Source organism: Mastomys coucha, unplaced genomic scaffold, assembly GCF_008632895.1.
Source record: "Mastomys coucha isolate ucsf_1 unplaced genomic scaffold, UCSF_Mcou_1 pScaffold21, whole genome shotgun sequence".
NCBI lineage: Eukaryota > Metazoa > Chordata > Mammalia > Rodentia > Muridae > Mastomys > Mastomys coucha.
Window position 1 is genome coordinate 189,962,548 of NW_022196904.1, and position 25,259 is coordinate 189,987,806.

The following is a 25,259-nucleotide window of genomic DNA, read 5'->3' on the forward strand; positions in this document are numbered from 1 at the left end:
AAAAAAAAAAAAAAACAGAAAACAAACTAATTGGCGGATTTAAAGGGAAGGTGAAAATATGTACCCTTTTATGTAACAATTATATCTCATCAGGGTATGGATAACTCATAACCCAGTCAGTCATTCCATTTATAGGTAGACTACACACACCCATATTCACAAAGCATCCAGAATAGTAACAGGATTCCAGTAATACTTGCCATTTCAGACACACATACACACTCTCACACACATATTCACACACACACTCACAATCTCACACACACTCATACTCACACACACACACTCACACACACATACTCACAATACTCTCACACTCACACACACACTCACACAACACTCATACACACACACACACACACTGCCCTTTTCATTCCTGGGAAACCCTCTTGGTGATGGACAGAGACTGGACAGATGCTATCTCCATCTCGGCAGGATTCTGGAGGGACAGAGATGTCTGCATGAACAAAAGGGCATGTTGCAGTGAGCATGCCCAAAACAGAATCTGAAGTTATACCATCCAAATCAAAAACAGCCTTGTTCCCATCCCACCCATCTCTACCTCAGTCAAAGGCACTGTGGGCACCGAGGTAAACAAACAACAGAATTGCACAGCTGCCTACAAGTCCTTGACTGCTCTCAACCGTGCCCAAAGTCTACCCTGGGAGCTTCTCATCCCTAACCTCCTACCTCTCCACCCTCAACTTCCACCCCCAGCTGAGCCCCAAGAAGGTATGGAGCACAGGCTGCATCTGCTTTCTTCCTGACCCTCCTTGCCTGCTTGCAATGAAGAGATTTTCCTAAATCACTGACCAACACTGACCTCTCCCAAACCCTCCAGTTCCTTCCAGAGCTTCTCATCACACTTGGACCTTCATGGTCTCCAAAGCCCTGCAGTGCCCTATCACTTCCCCAGACAGTTATCCTGTTCCTCGCTCTCACCCATCCATAAATTACACTTATTCAGACCATAAGAACCTCTTCCATTTCTGAGTCTGGGCCCTGAGTAGCTCCCCAGATCCAACAATTCTTTACTAAACCTCACAAAGCTGTGACTCTCCCTAAAATGGTACCCACTGAGGCTGGAGAGATAGCTCAGAAGTTAAGCATACCTACAGTTCTTCCAAAGGACTAAATTTTGGGTCCCAGAACCCAACTCATGTTGAGCAATTATGACTATTTTTAACTCCAGCTCCAGGGGAGTCAACCCCTCTGGTCTTCTTAGACACCAGCATTCACATGCACATATCCACAGGTAGACACACACACACACACACACACACACACACACACACACACTTTACACATAATTAAAATAAAAACCACTAAGAAAAGAAAACATAACAGTACCCATCCTGTTAGTCTGCCCTGACCCTCTCCTCTGTTCACATTTATGATGTGTGTCCTCCTAATCAAAGTATAGGTCATGTGAGACCAAGGGTGTCCTCCAGCATCTCCCTCACTGTATCCGCATTATGTCTGGCTGAGAGAAGACTCTTCATCAATTCTTCAGTGGTACTTGAAGGATAACTCAGTTGTTTCCTATGGTGATTCCTTTTAAGGTGATAAGGATGGTCACATCTGCTCATGGTAGGTGGTAAATCATAGGATCCTCTGGAAACTTTGTGTATACCTGACATGAGACTCTCTGAGCCTCAGGCAGCAGGAAGTCACCTGTGTGTTCTACAGGCTGAGTCCCTCCAGATCTGTGGCCTGTACTTCTGCCAGGAAGAGACCTGATAGGAAGAGGGAAGGGAAGGGGAGAGGAAAGAGCAGAGGAGAGGGGAGGGGAAGGGAAGGGGAAGAGAGATATCTGCCCCAGAGCTGGAGTCCAGCAGGCTTTTCAGGCCAGGCATAACACCAAAGTCTCCAGATTCAAGCTTTGCCTGCAACACATAGACTTTTCCCAAGCATGTGGAACAAACCACGGCTCTCCCTCCTGGAGCCTTGTGGGTAATAAGCTATGCTTTGGGAGGCCTTGTGGGTAATAAGCTATGCTTTGGAGCCAGGTGACTGTCCTCAAGACGACTTTCAAATTTCCCGTGATTAGACAAGACAATGATTCATAACCCATTCTCTGCATTTTAACCAAAAGCGTCTTCAGGCTCCTTTTTTCAGAAGGGCTGGGATTCAGTGTTCCAAGCGTCTGGAGTCCATTCCCCTCACACAGCTGACAGAGTATCAAAACTCTAGTTTTGCTCCTTGTTGTTCTCTATGACATAGGCTCATAAATCTATAAAGTCCTGAGGCGGATATGAAAACAAGCCCTGTTGAGGGAACTCAGGCTGAAGGGTTAAAGGGTCTGTGTAAGACCGTGTGGTTCTCTCTGAAAAGATATGAGTGAAATCTGTAGTGCAAGTCCTTTGCTTTTCCCACATGGGTGCAGTTGGTCCTTCTCAAATGTGACAATGACGACAGTTGCTTCCACGGTGCATTCCGAGGTTTAGCTGTAGGCTGCATCTGCAGGCCTGCTCTGGGCCTGCCCCCAACCCTATTGCTACCACCAGCCCTGGATGATTTCTCTTGACTCATCCCACCCTGGCCTGTCTCCTGCTCCTTCATGCTGTGTACTCGTGCTCTTTCTCTTTCTGGAACACTCTTCCCACCCGACCAAACCAGCTCCATGTTATGGTCCTCTTAGCAGCACCTGCTTCTCCTGAAGGCGGGCGTCGTATACAAGATTCTGTGAGCATTACCCCCTCGACTGCTAGAGCATCCATGTAAGGGGCCAAGTCTGACATTGCTCACCATCATAGCACATGCACCTGGCTTGTGATGTTGAACCCTCAGGATTCTGAAGTACTTTAGCCCATGTCCACCCAAAGAAATGCACAGAACCACTAGGAGAAGTCAGCTGTCCCACTGCCAAAATCTGAAAGACATCCTCCAGCATGAAGAGCAGATACAAAAGCTGTAAGTCAGTAACAGTAACTTCTTAGTGACAGTGTTTTTGAAAAGCTGCTTACCTATGGACCTCTTACAGGTTCTAAAACCAAGTTCTCAAGGAGGAGTAGTCAAATGTTACAATATTCTTAACCACTGAGAGCGCACAGAGGACTAGACTCCCTGATCCCAAGAACACTCAATGGAGGGGTAGTCACACATTCCTATAATCCCAACTATTGATGAAGCTCAGTTGAGCAGACTGGCTGAACCTGAGAATCAAGTCCATCCCTTACAACACGTGGTGACCCAGCCATAAGGAAGAAAATAACAAATAAATACTGTTTGGCAGTAAGACGATGCATACTTGTCCTGGATTGCGTAGATGCTGGGCATCCAATAAGGACATGGTACTCAACAATTGTTCAAAAGTTCATTTGCATCTACCTGGCTCCCACTCACTGAGCAGATACTGTGCCTATGGTACAGCTTCTTCAACTAGGGACAGAGCAAGGAACAAGGCAGATGAGGTCAATACTTTGAAATAACATTCAAGTGAATGATACAAGCGAATAAACATAAAGAAACAAAGAAACAAAAAAAAAAATAGTTATCAGATGGAGCTGGTTCTGTGGACACCACGCTGGCTGTGAGTACTGTAGCAGTGTCTGAGAGGTAAACTGCGCTCGCTGTGAGTATGGTAGCAGTACCGCGCTCGCTGTGAGTACTACAGCAGTATCTGAGAGGTAAAACACCATGCTAGAGTGTGCTCATTTAAGAATGACACTTCTGAAGCATGCACCCAGAATGTCCTGGGGACAGCAGGTCTTCCCCAACCCCTCATAACTTTCACACACAACATCTCCAACTCAAACAATTTCAAACCAGAGTGGTGAGATACAGCTATGGCTGCTTTCACAGCTAAGGAACATGACCTTCTTGGCCCTGATTGGTGCCCAGGCATGGTTTTCCAATGCCCCTGTGGTCTCAGGCTGTAGCTCTTTACAGAAAACTGACCGTGGCCTGGCCCCATGTTTATCCCTCTTTACAGGGTAGAAACCATTGCTGGCACAAACCAACAAACATTGGCTTATTTCACCATGAGCTCTGCCAAGGTGGTCTTTAGCTAGTGCTGAGAATGGCCAGTTCTGTCACTCAAAATCTCATTTCTGAGTCACCTTCTCAGCTTTTCTATGTGGCAGGTGCCCTCTGCCCTCCAGTGACCACTACATGGGTCTGTGTTTTATTAAGGGCTGTAATCACGCTGTAAACTCCCCACTGAAGTGTCACCTGTCTTGCTTGCACTGGTGTTCACATGCAGTGTCGAGCTTCTGAAGCATTACTACATCATCTGCCAATGAGCTAGACCCCCAAGGACCTTGGAAATGCACCAAGAAGCACATGGTAGATCAAAACAGGAGGGCTCCCCAGTAATCGCCAATGCCCCTCTCAACCAAGTAGTATGGCGTGGGAGATGGGAGTCAGGGTGCAGAATGTCAAAGACCTACACAAGGGACAGTGACAAATGTCACAGGCTTACTCGTGGAACAGTGGAAGCATGAAATGTACCATGGTGGAACACTACAATGGTCAGTCTGGGCCACCCTGGCAGAGATCAGAAACCATTGAAGGAAAGTGGCTAATCATATGGAACTTTTAGAGACTTTAACTCAGAAGTCAGCCTCTCCCTCCCCTGCTCTCTCCCTCTCTCTCTTTCTCTCTCTCTCTCTCTCTCTCTCACTCTCTCTCACTCTCTCTCTCTCTCTCTCTCTCTCTCTCTCTCTCTCTCTCTCTCTCTCTCTCACACACACACACACACACACACACACGTGAGACAGAGGGGATAGAGGGAGAGAGGAGAAGGGGGAAAGGAGGGAGGGAGGAAAGGAAGGAGGGAGGGAGAGAGAGAAGGAGAGAGATAAAGCCAGAGACAGAGAGACAGACAGACTGACTTTCTCAGGTACAATGCCAGCCCTCTAGAGTTTAAACACTTCAGGAGAGATTCTCTACTCCTAGAGGCTATGGGAAGGCCAAACCTCCAAATGCCAGCATCCCACACTCTGCTTAACCTGACCCCCCAGGAACACAGGTATGTGATGCACACAGTCAGGGCTTACAGAGCAAAATGCCAGAGTCCCTTACACGGTGAGGAGAGTACAAATCTGTGTAGAGGTGAAGACAGTGTCTGTGGGGAGGACAGGTACAGGTGTGGTAGCATTCTACAGTCCCCTCAAGATGGTAAGGAGCTCCTTGGAGGACAGTAAGCCTTTAGTTATTTTCTTATTGCTCACAGTCAGGAAACATAAGACCCTGAGTGCAAATTTTTCTATTTTAGGACTTCTAAACATTTAGCTTTGTATTGCACATCTACGGTAAATATTTGCCAGGCGTTTAAGGCCTGCGTCAGAGTGTGCTTATCTAACAAACTCTTTGCTTTTAAGTTCTGTTTTTAACAGGAAAATTCAACCCTCAACTGAGGCTCTTCTCTCTCCTGGGAGCCCGTACCCACTCGCCTTCCCTCCTTCTCCAGGCTCACCACAATTTTATCAGCAGGCCAAATCCTCATCAAGAACCATTTCCAAAAGGCTATTTCTATCTGTGTCTACTTGATTTTTTTAATAAAGAATGTGGGGAGAGCAGGTCAGTGATTGTGGTGTGACCACATCACCTCCAGTCTCTGACAGACTGTAACAAGTAAGGCATACAACTGGTGTGTGGTGAGACCACTTCACTTTACAGGCAAATCAGGACACGCACGCACCACTGCGCAGAGGTCTTTCTGGAAACCATCCATGAAGTCTGAGCTATACCTTCACTCTGTCCACCAGGGCAGCTGCAAGGGTAGACAGGAGACATCCCCAAGTGATGGAAATGTCTTGATGCTTGTTTTGTAAGAACTTTTCACCATGGTGAGGTCCTTTCAAAGAGAATGATGCCCTTGAACATGGTGTCTCATAAAACCCGGTTCTACATTCGTACCTCTGCCTTACACACTATCCAGTCTGCAAATCATGCAAATGAGACTTCCTAGGTGACAAATTTGTGAAGTCAGAGGGCAAACTCTGACATGGCTGCCCAAGTCCAGTCTCTTTTCACCACAGCACCAAGCCCCCAGCACACAACATCTTTCCTGGATCAGACATGCCTCTTCCCAGGCTAAGATTTAGGGCCCATTCACAATGAGACAGCTGTGGATTGTGTCCTGTTACCCTGGTGGAAGTATCTAGCAGGCAGGCGGACAGACAGACAGGCTGCAAAGGAAGACTCCTCAAATTGAGAGCTCAGAGATGTCACAGGACCCATACACTGATTCCCAGAGGTCCCCTGGAGTCAACTTGGGAAGTACTGGTCAAAGCAAGAGGTTCCTCAGAAACTAAAGACGCAGGTCAGAGGCATTTGGTGGCAGCAAAGATCCAGAGCTCTGACGTCCTGGGATGGCAGTCATAACAGGCACTAGGCACTGAGCCAAGGCCAAAGACAGGGATCGTCTAAGTCCACTAGCCACCTCTAGGGCTCTCTTCCTAAGCTTTCTACAATGAGAGATACATTTTTTTTTTCCTGCTCAAATATAAAGAGGGTGCTTACACCAGAGGATGCTGAGAATCTGTCTTGAATTCAATTGTTTCTATTTCTTACAAAACAATCAGAAAAGCAGAAAGCAGCAAAGCCCTTCTGCTAGACACACTTGGCTGGAGTTCAAGATCTGTTACCAGCTAGCTGGGTGGACATGAGTCACTGGGTATTAGGGTTAGGGTTCCCTCCCAAGTAGGATGTAGTGAATGTCCCATCTCCAGGCCAATACTTGGGGCTTTAGTGAAGGTTCCAGAAAATAGCCTAGAAGTGCCTCTTGCATCTTATTTTTCGTTACCCAGCAGACATGCCACAGTGATCTCTGTAGTTGTCCACTGACAACTAGGACCAGCTTTGAATATGACCTCAGGGTTGGGCATGGAATAGAAGGTACCCCAAACATCTTCCAGGAAGCACAATTCAACCTTCAAGCTTGAAGATTTCCATGGATGTCACCACCCTTGTTTGCAGGGATTCTCAGGGACGAATCTTGTCACTGGCCGAGTACTCCAGAGGCTGGCACTTAGAAGCACCCATGTGATCAGACAGCCTGACTTCAAGAGAAGCAGTCTTCAGCCTCCAAAAGAAGTCACACCCAGGATTCTAGAGGGGTCTCAACCCAGGCAAAGGAGACCAAAGCAAGTGGGCATTGCTTAGGGATTCTGACCCACACCTGACCCCATGCACAATACAGTCCCAGTAAGCTGGTCTTTCTAGGCGACCTAGCCACCAACAGCTGTGGAATGTCAAAAACAAGTCTGCAGGGGTCTAGAGTTACCCCTCCTCCACCACAAGAGAAACAAAACCCATTTCTGGCTCTCTGACTTTATGTTCTGCTGAGAAACAAATGTCGACAAGATATAAGATTCTCCACGCTGCCTGCCACCCAAACGCAGGGAACATAATTTTATACAGAGCTACACCCGCTTAATTGTGGTGCATTAAGTATTATGTTCATTGTTTCTGAAACTACAGAGAAATGAATAATTTATTTCAGACAAAGGAAACTCTTGAATATGAAATGCCTCATCTTTTAAAATTACAATTTGGAAGACAGGAAGGAAAAAAATACCCAGAGCCAGCGAACCTTCACTACTAATAGAAAACACTGCATTGACTGTTTCTAGGTTGTTTGCAAACATTACATTTTCAAAACCTTCTCCAGCATTAATGGGGGAGGGGGATAATGGGGGAGAGGGAGCATAATGGAAGAGGAGGAACAATGGGGGAGGGGGAACAATGAGGGAGAGGAATAATGGGAGAAGGGGATAATGAGGGAGAGGGATAATGGGGGAAGGGGATAATGAAGTAGGGGAATAATGAGGGAGGGGATAATGGGGGAAGGGATAATGGGGGAGGGGGATAATGGGGGAGGGGGGACATTTGGTTTTTCCACCACATTCACATCCACTCCTCACTGGGCTTGTGTATCTGATACAAGTTTTCTGTGCTGGGTAAACTCTTTTCTGTCCCGCTAAGATGCCCTGGCTTGCCAAAACCTCCTCTCCCCACATACAGACTTCCTTCCTGAACTTTCTTTTGCCCATGTTTTCTGTCTCTCTTCTCCCTTCCCTCATCCCCAAGCCACTTCACCCCACTCTGTACTCTTAACTCACCAGCTCCTTCCCATCAGTTAGCACAGTGTCTGGCACACAGAAGCTTCTGGAAATGGTGGGCTGCTACTGTGTCGTGAGTAGACATTGCATTGTTTAACATGCACCCAACTGATGTTGGCTTGCTTCCCTTTCTTCTTCCCCCCTCCCCTTCTTCCTCTCCCTCTTCTTTCTCCCCTCCTCCTCCCTCTCCCTCTCCCTCCTCCTCCTCCTCCTCCTCCTCCTCCTCCTCCTCCTCTTGTTCTTCCCTCTCTTCTCCAATTCAACCCATCTGTCCCCACATCTCACTAACAGGAAAGAGGGATTAGGATGCACAGAAGAAGACCATGTATCCTGCTACAATACACATCACAACCAAAAGAACCTGCAAAGGAAAAGTGGACTTACTCTTTACCTATGCTCCCATTGCTGGGGACTGCTGCAATGTAGATTCGGAACCAGGTGTGTCAACTGCAAGTTTTGTGTATGTTACCACTGTGCCCCTGCATTCTACTAGAATCAAGACCTCATGCCTGCTCCTCCCCTACTCCCACCTTATGAAGAACCACAGATGGCCTTCTTGGTGGATCCCCATGGAGAGTTGCTGCAGGCTCTGGGTATCTTCCCTCTAGAGAGCAGCCAGAGACAAGGGCAGCACCCCCTGTCCCCACCCCAAGGAGGTCATCAAAGCAATGGCACCCTTAAACCAGAGAGAGCCTGGGAGCCTTCTGTGTACTGAAGGGGGTAAGGGTGTCTGTGTGTGCAGTCCACACAGCCCTTCCTCTTCATCCTGCCTCACAACATGTCCCCTGGTGTCAGTGGGTAGCCTGTACCATCAGGCCAAATCCCTACATGGAGAACCTTGGGGTTTTTACTCAGCTGTCTCCAAATAAAAGATGAGAGACACACCCTGAGCCCAGGACAGAGGTGGTGCTGGGGTTGGGGTGGGACACATGAATGACGGGTGAGAAGCCACTGTTCCAGGGGTCCAGGCTGTGCAGTCCCAGAGGCCACAAGCACAGGCTTCCTCTTATTAGCTACACCATGCAGTGTCTGTGGGGCTCCACAGAACACATGTCAGAGATTGCCTCTGCTAAACTCCCTCCACCAGAGTCTGGCTTGAGAGTGAACCACACCCTGCATTCATTCCAGCAGCCATCTGCCTACCCCTGGTGTTCCTGGGACCACCCAGAGAGGTATAGACATGTTCTGGAACCTTCTCCATGCCCTGCCCCTCCCCCAGGTCACACAGGTCTGGGAGAAGCAACATGAACCTGGCCTATGTTGCCTCTATAGGAGCTGAGGTAGAAGCTTGACTTTCCTGGCTGGCTTTCATGTGCCTGTGGGGAACTCGGAACGAGGGTTTTCCCACGGCAGGCCTCACGGCCTTCTCTAGTCAGGAAGTATCCAGACTCTTGTGTTGCTCTATGACACCAAACTATATTGTCCAGACACATAAAACTATTTCAGCTATTCTGCCACACAGAGCTGAAATAAAAATGGCCACATCGTATGGTTCGCTGAAGGTGCCAGCAATGCCAGGGAGCACAGCTCTCTCCATACCTGGTTTTAAGACAGAACAAGTGCATGCCTCTCTATCCAGCCTACCCCCAGAATGCCCAATGCCTGGGGCTCTCACCACAGGAAATTGCTGGGCCCTTGTTCATGCCATTCTTCTGCCTGAACGCCTTCCCCAACCATCTCTGCTTATCAAACTCCTCCTTGTTTCACAAAACCCAGCTCAAAGATCTCCTTCAGACAGCAAAACATCATCCTCTTAGCATGACCTAGCCCTGGAGTGCATGAACTCACAGCAGCTTTGTCAACTGGCTCTGGGCCCCCACAAGTCTGGCCTACCCAACCATCAGTTATGGATGGGGAGGGGTCAATAGGGCCCTACCACAATACAGGCAACTAACAGATTCTGGGAGAGGGAGTGGCCCAGCCTCCAATTCTGTACTCACTGGTGAGCCTACCCATGGATAGTTGCAAACCCATGGTCATGCAGACAGTTTTGGTTAAACTCTGGGCAATATAAAATCAACCCCAAATTCATGGGGATGGAAGGCAGCTATGCTAACCACTATACCACCGAGGACTCTAGAAATAGTCATGAACACGAAGATATGAAGGAAAGAAGGCAGGATGAAAGGGGGTGGGAGGGAGGAGAACATAGGAAAGCATGAGCAGGAGTGCCCAGAACATGTTACACACACTTATGAACACACACATGTATGAACACACATGTATGAATGCACACACATGAATGAACAGAATTTATTAATAAAAAGAAATCAAAGCTAGTCAAGACATTCCCGGGTGAGGGAGGTTCCTCCCACTGAGTAATCGATTACTCCCTTCTCAGGATTGCACTGAGCTTGTGGGGTTTTCCTCACTCACTGTACACTGGTTTCTTCGTATCTATCCACAAAGCAGAAAAAGGGAATTCTGAGAAGGTGGGAAAGGGAAGTGGCCTGCTTAACTTGGAGCCACTAAACTCCCCCAGCCTCAGTATCTGTGAATGAATTTGGCAGAAATAAAATTCTATCACCCTGAAAAACTGAAAAATAAGAACCCCCAGAAACTGATCAATTATTCTAATTCTAAAATAAAATGTAACATAATGATATATTCTATATAACCTCAGCATGTGATCTATAAAACATTTATAGCATGTGTCATTATATATGTATATATATGACATGTGATTACATGTGTTACATTTATCACATATATGTGGGACACAGATAACAGATGTTCAATACCTGCATGTGTGCCACTCAGTGAAAACCTTCTACCAGTCCTTCACACAGGTTATATACTGAACTTTCATGGGACATATAACACTGCATATGTATAAATGGATGTTACCACATGAATCCTGGAGCCAACTTCATTGTGGCTCTGCCACAGCTTAGTTTTATATTTCCATATTCATGTATGTGTGCAGTGTGCATATATGTGCATGCATGCACAAGAACATGTGCATGTGAAGGTCTGAGGCTGATATCAGGAATCATCCTTATTCATCATGGCAGGGTCTCTCATTCAAACTTGGAACTCACCAATACGGCTGGTCCTGCTAGCCAGCTTGCTCTGGGGAGCCTCTGTGTCAGCCTTCTGGGGCTGGAATTGTATACAGACAGCCATGTCCCCATCTGATATCTGGCTTGGGTTTCAAAATGTGAACTTTGGCCTGCATGTTTGAGCAGCAAACACTTCAATCATTGAGCCATCTTTCCCGCCTGGCCACAACTTAGGTGCATGTACTCTGGTGACTTTACTTGGGTCACAGGGAGCATATCCACCAAGCCAGATCAACCTCCTACTTAACAAAGATTACCCAAGCTGTTGCCCGTAAAACGCCTAGACATTGGTCTCACCTCTTTCACTTACTGCCCTTTCTTCTCCTGAAAGACCACGGTGAGGTTGCTCATTTCTAGTTGGAGTATGCTCAGAGTTTCTGTCACCACTTCCCCATTCAGATGCTACTCCTACGCTCTGAAAAGGCGGGGCTCCATTGGAGAACACCCCCACGCCCCCTGGATCTAGTGATCTAGCATCTGCTTCATCAAGGGTTTATTTGAAACTCATAGGAACAAGGATCCATGAACCATTTCATAAACATGAGCTCTAAGAAACCTGCTGGTCTATTCCTACCAACAATGCAATCAATACAGATTTTCATACATTATTAAGTGTTGGAGAAACGACAATGTACAGTAGGAAAGAGGGATAACAACAGCTGGTGAGGTGCTTCCTGGGCATAAAGGGGAGGGGCGTAAAAGGGAGGGGCGACAGCCAGCGTGCTGGAAGACAAATGAATAGTGTATTAGGGTCATCTTAAAGTGGGACTCAATCTGTATTCCTTTCTTTACCACTGTGTAATGCTATTTATATGACAACATGACAAAAAGTGGCCCCAGGCATTCTGCTCCACTTTAGAAACCTTCCTGCCTCACACAGAAATGAAAAAGGATAGAATGCAGAAATTGCTTCTTTGGTTAATATTTCTGCAGTTCCGCCGGAATGGTTTTAATAGCGAGTGTGTTCTGGATTCTGGATCTCAATTAAGAACCCATCACAATGCAGGGCCAAATATTAAAATAACAGATAGTGGCTTATATTTCAACTTTAAAGGCCCTTTGTCAAACAGTGTCTTAACGTAGAAGACAGGAAGAGAAGCTGGGAATTGAATAGGAAGGGAAAAGGGGAATAAATTTCTCCTTTGAACACAGATCCGTGGGAAGAGCAGAAAGAGGGCTATATGGAGTCATGGGAACAAAATGTGAGCTCTTCCAGGTACAGGCTGTTTGGTCCTGAGAGTATTGCTCAACCTCTCTGAGCTCAAATTTCTCTCTCAAAAATCTGATGGCACAACACCTACCTTTAGTGATCTGGGACACAAAAGCAAAATATCCATATGAGTGGGCTGACCAGTAAAGAGACACACAGCAGTGACTTCTCTGTGAAAGACCCCCTCCCCCTTTCACTCCCTGTTTTAAACAGGGAACAGACCTGGAAGACACATGGGCTGAAGAAGGCAGAGTCACAGATGGAACCATGGACTGACCAAAAATAGGCCAGTTGACCAAATGATTAAAAGTCTGTCATATGCTAATGCATGGACAGGGCGGACCTTCGCCAATTTAGCAAGAGTAAATTACAATTGATTTTCAAAGAAATTGCTTGTTCGCTTCCCCTTCCCTGGCTATGCCACACACAGCTGCCTCTGCCTCTGTCATAGCCAGGACCAACTGAGCACTTGTCAAGGAAGATCTTTCTGAGGCACAATAATTGATGAGATAGATGTTCAGAATTGCACACCCACTGTCAGTGTGCAGATACGCAAGTGTACCCAAGTCTCTATGTGGCACACAGTGCATGCATAGTTTTTCAGAGGACCCCTGGAGCCCTGTGCTTTATGCATCTCTTATCCCTCAGCAGTGGGAAAGCAAGCTCTCCTGTGCTGTGCCAAGAGATCAGGAAAGAGCACACCCCCTAGAAGTCTCCCTAAGGACTCTGCAGCCCTAAATGAAATCCTGGGCATGAAGAGAAACGGTTAAAAGATCAGAGAAGATGGGAAATCAGGAGAAAGGTTAACAATGGCCGCTTTCACCCTTAATTTCTGATATGGTGATATACCCCCTTAGAACGTTAATTAGAATGGAAGGAGAGATGAAAGAAATGCCCACGGGACATAATAAATTAGCCCCTTATGCAAATCACCCATTCATTTCCATCAGTGACCCAGCTAGCTGAGTCTCTAAATTACAGGAAGTGGTTAGCTTCTTTAACAAAAAATACCAGATGAAAGACTAAGGGTTTGTTTTTTGTTTTTTTTGTTTTTTTTTTTTGTTTGTTTTTTGTTTTTTGTTTTTTATTTTTAATCTGAGGGCTGAGAGGATGTAAAGCAACAAATAATTTCTCATTTTTCTCCTCTGGCAGAAACTCTGAAGAGGGACAAAAGAGGAACATTAATGTTGTAGCCACTGGGTCCTGCTGCAAGAGATCTATCAATTAACCCTTGTTCTGAAACTGTGGATAGCCAAGCCCACCCTGTAGCACTCACCTTCCTCCAAGAGAACAGAGGCCTGACCAGGTCAAGGACGCCTGAAGGGAGGCAAGAAGGTGCCAGGATCTGGAGAGCTTCAAATAGCAATTTAAAAGCAAGCACACACCTAATTTTGCTTGTCATCGTTGTCCCTGACAATTTATGCATTACTGTCCCATAAATTTATGGAACTCTCAGTTTTCTTATCAATAAAATAAGAGGGCTGGACCAGAATGACCTTCAAGAGATGCCCAGGGCATCTTTGTTTATCCCTGCCAAACAAAATCAATCCTTGTGATTGGCTTACTTATTTATATATAATCCTACAGCTTGTGTTTTGCCAAACTCACTTCCGACTTCAGGTCCTTTTCCTTTCTCTTCTATTCTCCATTATCTTCTCTGTATACATTTAGCCAATGGACTAAATCACAGTTTATAAATTATATAATTAAATTATATATAAACAGTGTATACATGTGTGTGTAGTGTGTGTGTGTGTGTGTGTGTGTGTGTGTGTGTGTCATGATCAACAGTTTCTTCTGTATGAGGAAAATGTTAGAGACGAAGACAGTAAGGCCCATAAAGGTATACAATTCAATGAAAAGACTCTTCAAGAAAAAGCAGAGATCCGTTACAGGCCAACCTAGTCTGTTGCCTTCTTCACATTGTTAGAGGCACATGTGGCCCACAGGAAAGGTAGACAGACACTAGCCTGAGGTCCCCAGCTAGTCAGGACTTAGGCTAACAGGTTCCTAACCCTAGACCACAGCACTCTGTGAACACAGCTGCTCCACCTGGTACTTTCTCTCGAGAACTGTGTTTCAGACAACAACAAAAAAGGTGTGAGGTGTCCTTTGGAAAGAACAAGCAAAAAAAAAAAAAATGAAGAGATGACAGAAAGAAATACTTCAGGAGTCTAAAGAGAAGGAACGAGGGCGGGCATATTGGCTATAAATAATTTTGCACCTTGTAACAATCTTCAGCTCATGCAATTACCTGTCACTCACTGATGTTTTATCGCCCTTTTCTAAACAGGACCTCCAGGAACACTACTCAAAACATGTGGCTGTCTCCATCTTCCCAGTCTTTGCAGGTGCGTGTAGGCCTCTGCCACGAAGAGTCAGGGACCACAATGTCCTACGCGTTACTCATAAAACTTATCAAGGTTCACACTTAATCTAAATAACTTGATGTTGCTATCAGGACATGGTCAGTGACACAGAAAGACACTGTTTCCTCAAGTCACCAGGCAGGTAATGAGCAAGGAAGTAAAAACTGAGAGAATAATGCATGCCTGTGTTTTTATACAATTGTTTATATGTTTGAAAACCCTAAAAGGCTTCCCTTAACAGATTTGTTTAGATCGGTTATCTTTTCCTCTTCAGCCTGTTTTGTAATCTCACAGTGTTACGCCACAAAAGTAGGCTGCCTTGGTGGCAGGAAAGGGAGGAAATAAAACCCAAAAGTAGTGGTCTGTGAAAGTGAACCCTGAGTGTCCTTAGCAGAGGGGCTTTGGACAAGGAAGTCTTCCCCCGTCTCAAGTCTCTTCCCTGCCTCAGACATGCTCTTCGAAGGATGAAGTCATTCTTCTGCTGTGGAAAGATTTACAGCGAGAGGTGGGAGAGATGGGGGTCGTGATGCTGAGAAGGGAAAGTTGATCACCAGAATCCTCAAGCACAGGAAGAGCTCCCTTCTGGGTGATCGCCACACGCCCACCCACCCAAGAGCCTGAATACCAAGGAAGAGCAGCAGCAGGCACTCGAGCATGAGCAGAGCCCTACCAAAGAGCCTGAATGCCAAGGAAGAGCAGCAGCAGACACTCGAGCATGAGCAGAGCCCTTCAGAAAGGGCCAGCAAGCCTCATGCCCGGCTACTGAGAGCCAAGGCTGTCCTCCGGAGCCTTTGAGATAGACGTGGACTTAGCATCTGTGTTGCCGAGGGTTCGGGATTGTTTCCTTCTCCAAGCCCTGGATTAGCAGATACCCCTGTATGGAAAAGAGGCCCAGTCTCAGGGTCAGGAGAGGGAGGACAGCAAAAAGAACCCCCAGAGTGAGTTAACAGTGAGGAAGACTTATCGAGGACCAAAGATATTTCAGGCACTATGCTAAAATGTTTACATAAAAGCATCATTCACCCACAAGAATTTAAAAAGTAAATGCAACCATTCCTTGATTTTATAACCAAGGTATCAATGCTGTGGGTAGACCCAGGAGTCACCTGGCTAGCTGAATGCTCAGGGTATGGTTCCTCTTTATCTAGGGCGGCCCTATGAAACTACCCTAAGCACTGGCAGAGGACTAGACAGTCACTTGTCTATGACACAGTGTGTGGGGCACGACAGACGGATCAGGACAAGGCTGGTAAGTAAGGCTAAAAACAGTTACAGGTCGCCAGGTCAACAGGGCACCTGACCAGGAAGAAGCCAGATAATCCTGGGAGAAACCAGACCCAAGTCGATGAGTGTGAAGGCCAAAGCAAAGTTCGAGCAAACAAGATGGAAAGAAACTCGGGGAATGGAGCAATGCCAAAGAGGGCTGGTGTCTCCTGTCTCCTCAGGGCCTGGAGATGATCCTGACGATGGAGCAGGGATAGCAGAGGGCTGGAGAGGACCTTCAGTTTGTTCATACCACACTGGATATACAATAATCTGCTCTATAAGACAAGAGACTCAGAAAGAGAGGGTACAGGGGAAAAGGGGGAAGTGATGATGGGATCCATTTTGGACATGCTAGGTTTGAAGTAACGGATACGAGATGGTCTAGATGGCCCCATTCAGTTGGAAAGATTGCTTTAGAGCCTGGAAGAGGCTGGAGGAGGAGAGAAGGGTCTGAATCATCCACACAGCAGGTGGCTGAGGTTCCTGGAATAAGGCATGACCAGCACATGCAACAAAAAGAGGCTCCCTATCCTTCCACACAGCAGTGCCCTGGCAAATCTCTTTCAAGCAGTGTGGTCCTGGACAAATCTCTTACCCTCTCAGCAAGACTGTAAAAGTGGAGGACTGGCCTACATCTCTGAGGACCCTGCCTTGTCAATCAGCCACCTGTGATCATAGAATGTCTGTCTTCTCTGGACCAGAAAGGATGCTGGATGCTGAGCTGACACGGAATGTAACAAGCAGTCACTGACTTCCAGTGGGAAAGACAGACACATAGATAGTTCTCCCAATGTGCCATGATTAGCAGCTACCATAAACATAAAAGCACAGGAAACAGGAGGAGCCCTAAGTGAGGGGCTGGTCTGGGGGGGTTCCAGTGAGCCTTTCAGAGATGAAGTTTGATTGCAGCCTTGAAGAACTATTAGATGCTACTGAAGTAAAAAGGCCCAGGAGGGCGAACACAGATGGGATACATAGGGAAGGTCTAACTGAGGGCTCTCGAGTGGAAACAGAGCACGGGGCTTTCAGGAGGGTAGCAGGATTAGGCTACAAGAGGTCCCTGTGGACCCAGATCACAATCAGCAGCTCTGACCAACGATGAGAATAGCAAAGCCGTACTAGGGCTCTGAAATATTAGAGATTGTTTTCAAGAGCTAGGCAAAGGGGCAGGAGAAATGCATCAGAGTAAGAGTGTGAACTGCTCTTAAGGCACCCACACCAGGTGTGAAGAGTGTGAACTGCTCTTAAGGCACCCACACCAGGTGTGAAGTAAGAGTATGAACTGCTCTTAAGGCGCTCACACCAGGCATGAAGTAAGAGTGTGAACTGCTCTTAAGGAACCCACACCAGGTATGAAGTAAGAGTGTGAACTGCTCTTAAGGCACCCACATCAGGTGTGAAGTAAGAGTGTGAACTGCTCTTAAGGCACCCACACCAGGTGTGAAGTAAGAGTGTGAACTGCTCTTAAGGCACTCACACCAGGTATGAAGTAAGAGTGTGAACTGCTCTTAAGGCACCCACACCAGGTCTGAAATAAGAGTGTGAACTACTCTTAGGATACCCATACCAGTTGGCTTGTAATTCCTGTTACTCCAACTCCTTGAGTACCATCAACCTTGTCTGGCCTCCCTAGGCACCCATATGTACACACACACACACACACACACACACACACACACACACACACACAAATTTTAAAAATAAATTTTAAAATTAAATCAAGAACTGAGAAAATGGGATAGTATGGCCCTCACATCCCCTGCCCCCCCACCCCCGCCCAGAGCCTACAACAAGAATAGCAAAGCAGTGCGAGACTCTTGTGAGTCATGGCTGTCATCCTAGTCCTAAAGCTCTTCTCCAATGGGCAACCTTTTTAATAATTTTTTTTTTAAGTAGTGACATAAAGATGATGGCACACAATATTAGAAATGGCAAGCACAGCTAATGATGCGAATCCTTATCCAGAAATCCAGACTCAAGAAAGTCTGCGCATATCTTACTCCTGGATTAAATCATTCCCAATTACTCGGGCACCAGAATTAAAGTCCTGACATTTCTGGAAAGGTCTCTGACATCCACAAGCCATAGGGAAGAGGTGACAGAGACGCAGTCTGGGTTGTCACTGCGGGGATCTCGGCTCTGACGGGCCTCTCCTTGGCTTTCTTACACCTCCCTATCCACTTTGACTCTATGTGTGGAAACCCTGGCAACACCTGACTCTCCCTAAGATGCAAGCTTCCAATCAATACTTGAACCCTTGCAGTTCTTTTCCTCTTTCTGCCCAAGAGGGTCCTAGCTTGTCCCTCAAACCCTCACCTGCCTGCAGGCTTCTCTTGGCTCTGACTGCACTTTCAAATGGTCTCCCTGCATTGTTCTTCTTTTCTGGAGAGTCAAAGAAAAAAACTCCAACAGGTTCACCCTACCTTCAGGCCCATGGTTAAGAAGCAGAGGACCTGTGGCCAAGAAGACTAAGCTGAAGTCTAGAGTCTCGGCTCCCAGGAGAATCTTCATGCCCCGCCCCTTCTCATGCCCTGCCCTCTTTACTCCAACATTCTCTCTCATTGGCTCATTTTCTCCTGTGTGTTATTCAGGCCCCAGACTCTTGGAAACCACACTAGCCTAGTGAACACAGCTCCTCACGCCCCTCTTTGCATGACTTAGAGTGCAAACACAAGTGTAGGCCTGCCAACCGTCCACTGAAATACTGGCCTGACTCAGCTGCTCCATTTCCTTTCCACAATTAGGCTTCAGCAGAAAAAAAAATGTTTTAGATTCTATTTTATTGTTGCTCTTTTCCTCGTTCTTGCCAGGCCACATGTAATAACATCCCCACAAGGCCTTTTATCCTTATTTATTTATTGCGTTTGAGTCCCTAGCATCTGCTTGCTTCAGCCATCTCGTTCTCAACACAGAAGTTCTAGCTGCCCATCACTCAGTACAGCTTTTGTGTGGGTGCTGGGGACCCAAACTCAATTCCTTGTTTCATACAGCTATCACTGAGCCATCTTCACTGCTAGACTTTCAATCACGTTAGTGGGAAGATTCGGCTCACACGTGTGTGTATTCAGTTCACACTTGGCATGCTAATCCAAAGGTGGGAACCCCGGGGTGGTTACTCCGTATGTAGGAGTCAGCATCCTGGCCTCCTCAGAGCCTTGCCCAACACAGATCAGACACACTACAAACTCCGAATCCAACAGTGAAAAGCTACATTCATCATCCTGCTTCAGACTCCATCTGACAGAAGCCATACTGACTAATGAGCCAAATTCAATGACTTCAAACCCCTCAAAGCTCCATTTGGCATTACCATATCCACTTAAGCAACACTGTAACTGTCAAAGGTCAGGGCTCTCTGGGGCTACGACCTAAGTCCAATGCCCTGGAGATACCCAATCAAAGCTCTAAACAAAGCCTTCTTGCCTCTGCTTAATTCATTATGACTCAGGTGCTCAGCCGGATGGGTCTTACACACTCAGGATCCTGTCTACTGTGAAAGTAGACCTGCCTGAGTTTTACTTGTTCAATGAATGAGTAAGGGAAACTTGGTCAGTACAGAAGATATTTCTGATACTCATGGAGGGAATTCAGACAACTCAATAGTACCCGGGACAGCCTTGCTGCAGTACTTGAGCACCGGGGCACAGGGGAGGAATGGGGGGTGACCCCAGGGGAGGAATGGGGGGTGACCCCAGTCTTCCTTCAGAACCACAAAGGAATGGACATCACTTACTCCAATTGCCTCATTATACCAAGGAGAGCTGAATGACATGACAAGGAACAAGAGTCTGTGCAAATCCCCATACTTAGCTCACTGCAATCAAAATGCCCTTATTTATGGACTGGGTCACACTCGACAGCCCTCAGTGGGAAGTGATGCTCCTATGGCAGGCAGCAGGTAGGAAGTATGAAGGAGGTCAGAGGTCAGGCTCCCAGTACTTCTTCAGTCCCACCCCTTCTTAGCCTGCCCATTGTGTAGGCATATCTCTCTCTTTCTCACTCCTTAAGACTCTGTCCTTGCAGGGCAGAGAAAAGCAGTCAAGATTTAGACTAAAAATTACCAGAAAATTTAAGAGAATATGAAGGTCTCAGAGACTAACTTATGTCTAATAAGTTAGACATAACTCCATGTCTAATTCCAATCTCTCTCTCACACACACATACACACATTCACACAGAGAGACACCCAGACATGCATGCATGAGTGCATGCACACACACACACAAACACACACACACTGAGAGATGGGGCAGAGAGAGAGGAGAGCAGAAGAGGGGAAGGGAAGGGAGGGGAGGGGAGAGGAGAGGGAAAGAGAGAGAGAGATTTCCTTTAAAGAGAAAACCATATATAAACCGAAGTACATCTCAAGCTTCATATATTCATGAAGGACCCATCCAGGTGGATCTTGTTAAAATGCAGGTTCTGATTCAATAGTCTTAGATGCCACCTGAAATTCTAAACTCCTCAATGCCAGTCTGTGCCAACATCGGGTAGATGAAAAACAATAAACACCTTACAATCAAACAAATCTGGTTTTGAACTCTGCCTTTCTGACCTCTACAATCACAGGCTAGGTTCCCATCATCCCTGGGCCTCAATCTGCCCCTCCATAGAGAGTGTGAGACAGCGCTAAGAGCTTCTGACACAATGTCTGGTATATACTAAGGGCTCAGTAAATGTCAGCAGCTGCCTCTAAGATTCATGAGGACCAGGACGATAGCTGGCTGGCAGCCAAAACCACGATAGTGAGAACACAGTAGGTGTCCAATGGGTATCTGGCCAATGAGTGCACATCCAACACATTCACATAAGACAGAATGGGCATGCTCCCTCCGCCCCGTGCTTATCTGCATGAAAGCCCCAAGGCATGTAGAACACCAGAGCCCTCTCACCAGCAAGCCATCATCTCTCAGAATCAAATCCAACATTACCATTGTGTTTAACCACTAAGACACGTGCACTTTGTGGGGGTGATACACACTTGAGAAAATGTCTTAGCTGTAAATAAGCAAAGACAGCATCAGTCTGGAATCTGTACTTCATTAAGAGAAATTACTGCCTTGCCTCTTATATTTGGGCTGTCTAAATGCAAATGCTATGAGAAAAGAGCTTAATTCTTAAACTTCCGTTCATTTCCAAACTGAATGCAGGACTAGAAGGAAAGCCCAGACAAGCCAAGGGCAAAGACTACGTGTCAGAGGGCCACTGGGGCAGGACTGTTCCCTCTCAGAGGAGCTCACACTTGCTCAAGACAAATCAGAGAACAAATGTGAGCAAATGCCACATTTCAAATCAATGTCAGCTGTTAAATCCACGACAATGACGAGTTAGGCTACCCACAATCCCTCTACAGGTTAAGGTTATCTCCAGTGCTTCTTGAAGACAGTGGCATCATGAGAGCAGATCCCATTCCACTGAAACACTGTTTAAGGTGCAGTAACAGGAATATGATTGCCACCTACAGACAGCAACGCTCGCTCCCTTTGCCTAGAGCTAGCCAATCATATTTCACTGCCTTTGTTTTGTTTGTTTGTTTGTTTGTTTTAAGTCAAAGCAGTCACCTCCCTCCAGGCTCTTTCAAACCACCACAACACATTACTTCATTGAGAACTACTCTCCACTCAGACATCCATGGCTAAATGGTCCACCTTTTCACTATCGACACCTTACTTCCAATTTCCCAGACACCTCCCTCAACCTATATAGTATGAGAAAGCTCGCTAGAGGGCAAGCCAGCTGACAAAGGAATCGCAGCAGAAGTATAAATCTGCTTACCTGATATGAATGGGACTGCCCGGAATATATCTGACAACCTGCTGTTAACGGGCTCGTACGGGGAATCTTCCAGTAGGTCATTTCCTAGAAATGACAGGAAGATTGGGTTCAGCTCTGGAAAACAGGAATATTTCAAACAGGGTTTCACTGCTCAGCTGGAACCCCTATTCGTGTTATGGCTGTGTACCAAGGAGATGCTGAAATTCTCAAAAATTTCACATGTGTATTTGGGGATATGGTTATTTCCTTCTCTTTCCTCTGCCTTTGCCATCCTCGCTCTTCCCAGAGCACCTTGTAAAATACTGGAGAAGAACCCAGAAGAGCTTGCCAGAAAACTCTCCCACTCTTTGCAAAGGAATTGAAATCTGAGAGGAAAGAGCCAGTGACGTCACATACTTTGCTTGTCTCCAGGAACCAATGGAAGAAAGGTGACCCAGGAGAGGCCCTAGTTCTGTTCGCTCCCCAAACCAAGGCATGTGGCCTGCAAGCAGGGACACTGGCTCTAAGAGTTTTAAAGCCCAAGCTTCTGTATTAGAAATGTTAGTAAAGTCTCAGAGAATGACTGTATGGGCTACTTCAGAAGTCCACTTGCAGACTCCCTAAATCCCACTGGAATGGGCAGTTGTGACTGCTACTTATGGGCTAACCGTAGCTGAAGCTCAGCAGCTGGTTCAAAACCCAACTAATCTAAAATGACAAATGGTTTTCCACCCATGTATCTTTGAACTGGTGGGGGGTGGGGTGAAGAAAGAGCAGAGTTCACTGGCTCTGTAATACTTCTTTATCTCGTGTCATAAGGAAAGAAAGGGGGAAAGACTAGGCAATATGCCTTTGTGGGACTACTACTTTCTCAGCAGTGAAAGCCTCGGGCTGGCTGAAAGGTGAGTTCCTTAGGTGGCATCTAAGGGGTCCCCACTGGTGTTCTGACTAGGTTTTAGGAAGGTCAATGGGATCCCGGGGTGCCCCCACCCCCTCATGGATTTTCCAACAACCAACTCCAACAATACTGCTCAGCTGCAGCAAACACCAGCTGCCGCTGTCCCTAGGGGCCAATGAAAGGTCCTCATTCCGCAGCTGGGAGAACTGAGCAGAGAATGAGATCAGCCAGCTTAGCTCCAGTACCGACTGGACTGAGGTTGCCTCTGGCCTTCGGAGAGGAAGCCCAGCACGCTGGTGGGGGCAGTAGTGCATACCCTGCAGGCTCTGGTACATGCTCCAGTAGATGCGCAGACAATTCTTCTCTTTCTTCATGCCCCGCTTGCAGCGGCAGTTGTAGAGAGACTTCTGCTTCAAGGCCTCCATGGCGCTGCGGCACTCATCCTTGGCCTCGAGGCCGGATGTCAGGCTGAAGTTGGTTTCCTTGCCCGCCACGCACTGCCTTAGTGTGCGGTACTTGGTGCTGCAGCTCTGTTCCTTCAGGCACTGATCACTGGCTTTCACACAGTCCAGGCGGTCCCCACCACTCACCTCGGCCGACATCAGCAAATCTACAGGGTGAAGAGAAGAACGCTTGAATGCAGCAGACTAGTGGGTACCCCAATTCCAGGTCGCGGGAGGACAGGGCTCGCGCCTAGGGCATGACAGACCACCACCATCATTCTGAAAGGCAGATTAGGTAGGAAGCTGGTCCACCCCTCTTCTGGGTGACCGTTTTCTCACCCCTGGAACTCCTGCCATCACACCTCTCCCTGGCTCAACAAGGAAGGTAGTAACAGCTTCCACTGGCTGCCTTAGCCGGATTTGCTGGGGATCCCGCACAGCCGGGCGTCCCATAGCAGAAACAGTCCTGAAGGGCTGGCTGCCCCGCCTCCCCAGGCACCAGAGGCTGCAGTGTTTCCTGGCCAGCAGCGGGCACAAGGGCACTCAGCTGAACCGCGAGACTGGGCGCTTGGCACCCATAGCGCGCTGAACGAAAGGCAGGTGAGTGCCACAGTCTGCCCCGCGGGTGCGCAGAGACGTTATTCCCAGAAAAGTTTTCCATTCCAAGTTTGCTCTCTTCCGACCCCGGCGGTATTTGACCACACTCCACCTGCCGGAGCGTCTCAGGGAGCTCCTTGCGACTTCCAAAGAGGACCAACGCCCTGGGATGGAAGCCTACGGCCCCTCAATTTTCCATCAGACTGGGCTATTAGTTTTTGTTTTGTTTTGTTTTTTCCCCCTTTAAACACGGCAAAATAAAATCAACCGCGCAAAGATGCGCCATCAGTGCTTCCCAATCCCAGGGATTCTTGAACCTCTTCACCCCCTAGCGAAACTTCTTCCACCCACACTCACGGCACCCACCCGCAATTCTGGAGTGGCCGCCGCAAGGGACCCCCTATGAAAGACTCTGGATGAGAAAGCCAGCAGCAACCTCGACTTACCCAGGAGTGGCAGCGCGAAGTATAGAGTGGCTAGGAACATGGTGCCGCCGCGCAGCTGGTCCCCGCCCCCCCAAAATCCAAAGCCGCCGCCGGGTCTCGGGGAGAGAGCTCAGCGTGCAGCGATCCCCGGGCGACTGCGCTCCTCTGGCCACTCAAAGTTCAGCTCCATCCAGGGGGAGAGCAGACTCCCCGTTGCTCTGCCGCCCACTGCCGCCAGCGACTCGGCTCCGGGCGGGCGCGAGGGCGGGAGGCGGACCCGCTTTTAGGGGTTCAGTTCCGACCCAACCTGGAAGGGAGAGCGCGCTTTGAAATGGGAGCCCAGAGTGCAGAAGCCTCCAGCTCCCGCCCCTCTCCCCTCCCCCGCTCCCGCCTTGGGGGACTTCTCAACGCTACCCCCACTCGGGTCCGAGAGAGGGAGGTGCGAGTTCATCTATTATGGGCATGAGGAAGCTCCGGAACCCGGGTTCTGGAGCTGGAGAGGTCCGCTAGGGCTTCCAGCGTTTCAAAGCTGGAGACGACCGCGCACAACCCAAGAGGCTGAACACAAGCAAATAAATAACCATTACTTTCCGAGCAAGCGCCGGAAGCTAGCTGGCGCTGCCCGGAGTCGGAGCCTCGGTGGCGAAGGCTTCTTAGCCAACCCCGCTGGACCAAGACCCTGCTCTGGCTCCGGGAAGTTGGCCGCCCTCCCTGGCTCCAGCCCGACCACTCACTTGCTGGCTCGATCACTAGCGTTCTAGCTCTTCTGTCCCCGGCCACCGATCTCTACCCCAGTCACCGACATCCCCTCCCCTGGACTAGCTAGCTTCTTTTCCCTGGCAGTCCCGCAAGAGGAAACAGACATCCCGCCTGGAACTGAAACCTGGCTTCTGTGCCCCTACTCCTACCTGCCGCTCATCCTGGGCTCCTTCCTAGACTTCGGTGCTTCACACGCACTTGCCCAGCGCCCGAACTCCTGTGCTTCCACACCACTGCCCCGGGAGAGCGAGCTAGCCCACAGCATCTGCACGCCCCAGCAGGTGCAGCCCCGCACCACTAGCGCCCCCCTGGTCCCAAAGTTAGAGGACGCCAGCAAAATGGAAAGGGATGGCTGGAGGGGAGGTGGCGATGGGTTCTCAAGTGGAATGGGAAAACTCTAAATGCCA

The 25,259-nt window shown here is 47.9% G+C and overlaps 1 protein-coding gene across 3 annotated transcripts in view; it reads right to left on the reverse strand.

Moving 5' to 3' along the window:
- Nucleotides 1–25,259, reverse strand: part of Gfra1 (GDNF family receptor alpha 1) — a 220,214-nt gene that overhangs the window by 194,451 nt on the left and 504 nt on the right. For 2 of the 3 annotated variants that reach the window (XM_031390836.1, XM_031390834.1), the window contains exons 1-4: nt 25,002–25,197; nt 24,115–24,400; nt 22,945–23,238; nt 21,752–21,835 (exon numbers count right to left, since the gene is read on the reverse strand). In XM_031390836.1, the coding sequence (XP_031246696.1) occupies nt 21,752–21,835; nt 22,945–23,238; nt 24,115–24,154 (418 nt within the window). In that variant the 5' untranslated portion in view covers nt 24,155–24,400; nt 25,002–25,197. Of the gene's footprint in view, nt 1–21,751; nt 21,836–22,944; nt 23,239–24,114; nt 24,401–25,001; nt 25,198–25,259 lie in introns of those variants that run through there. The other variant, XM_031390835.1, reaches the window with a different exon arrangement.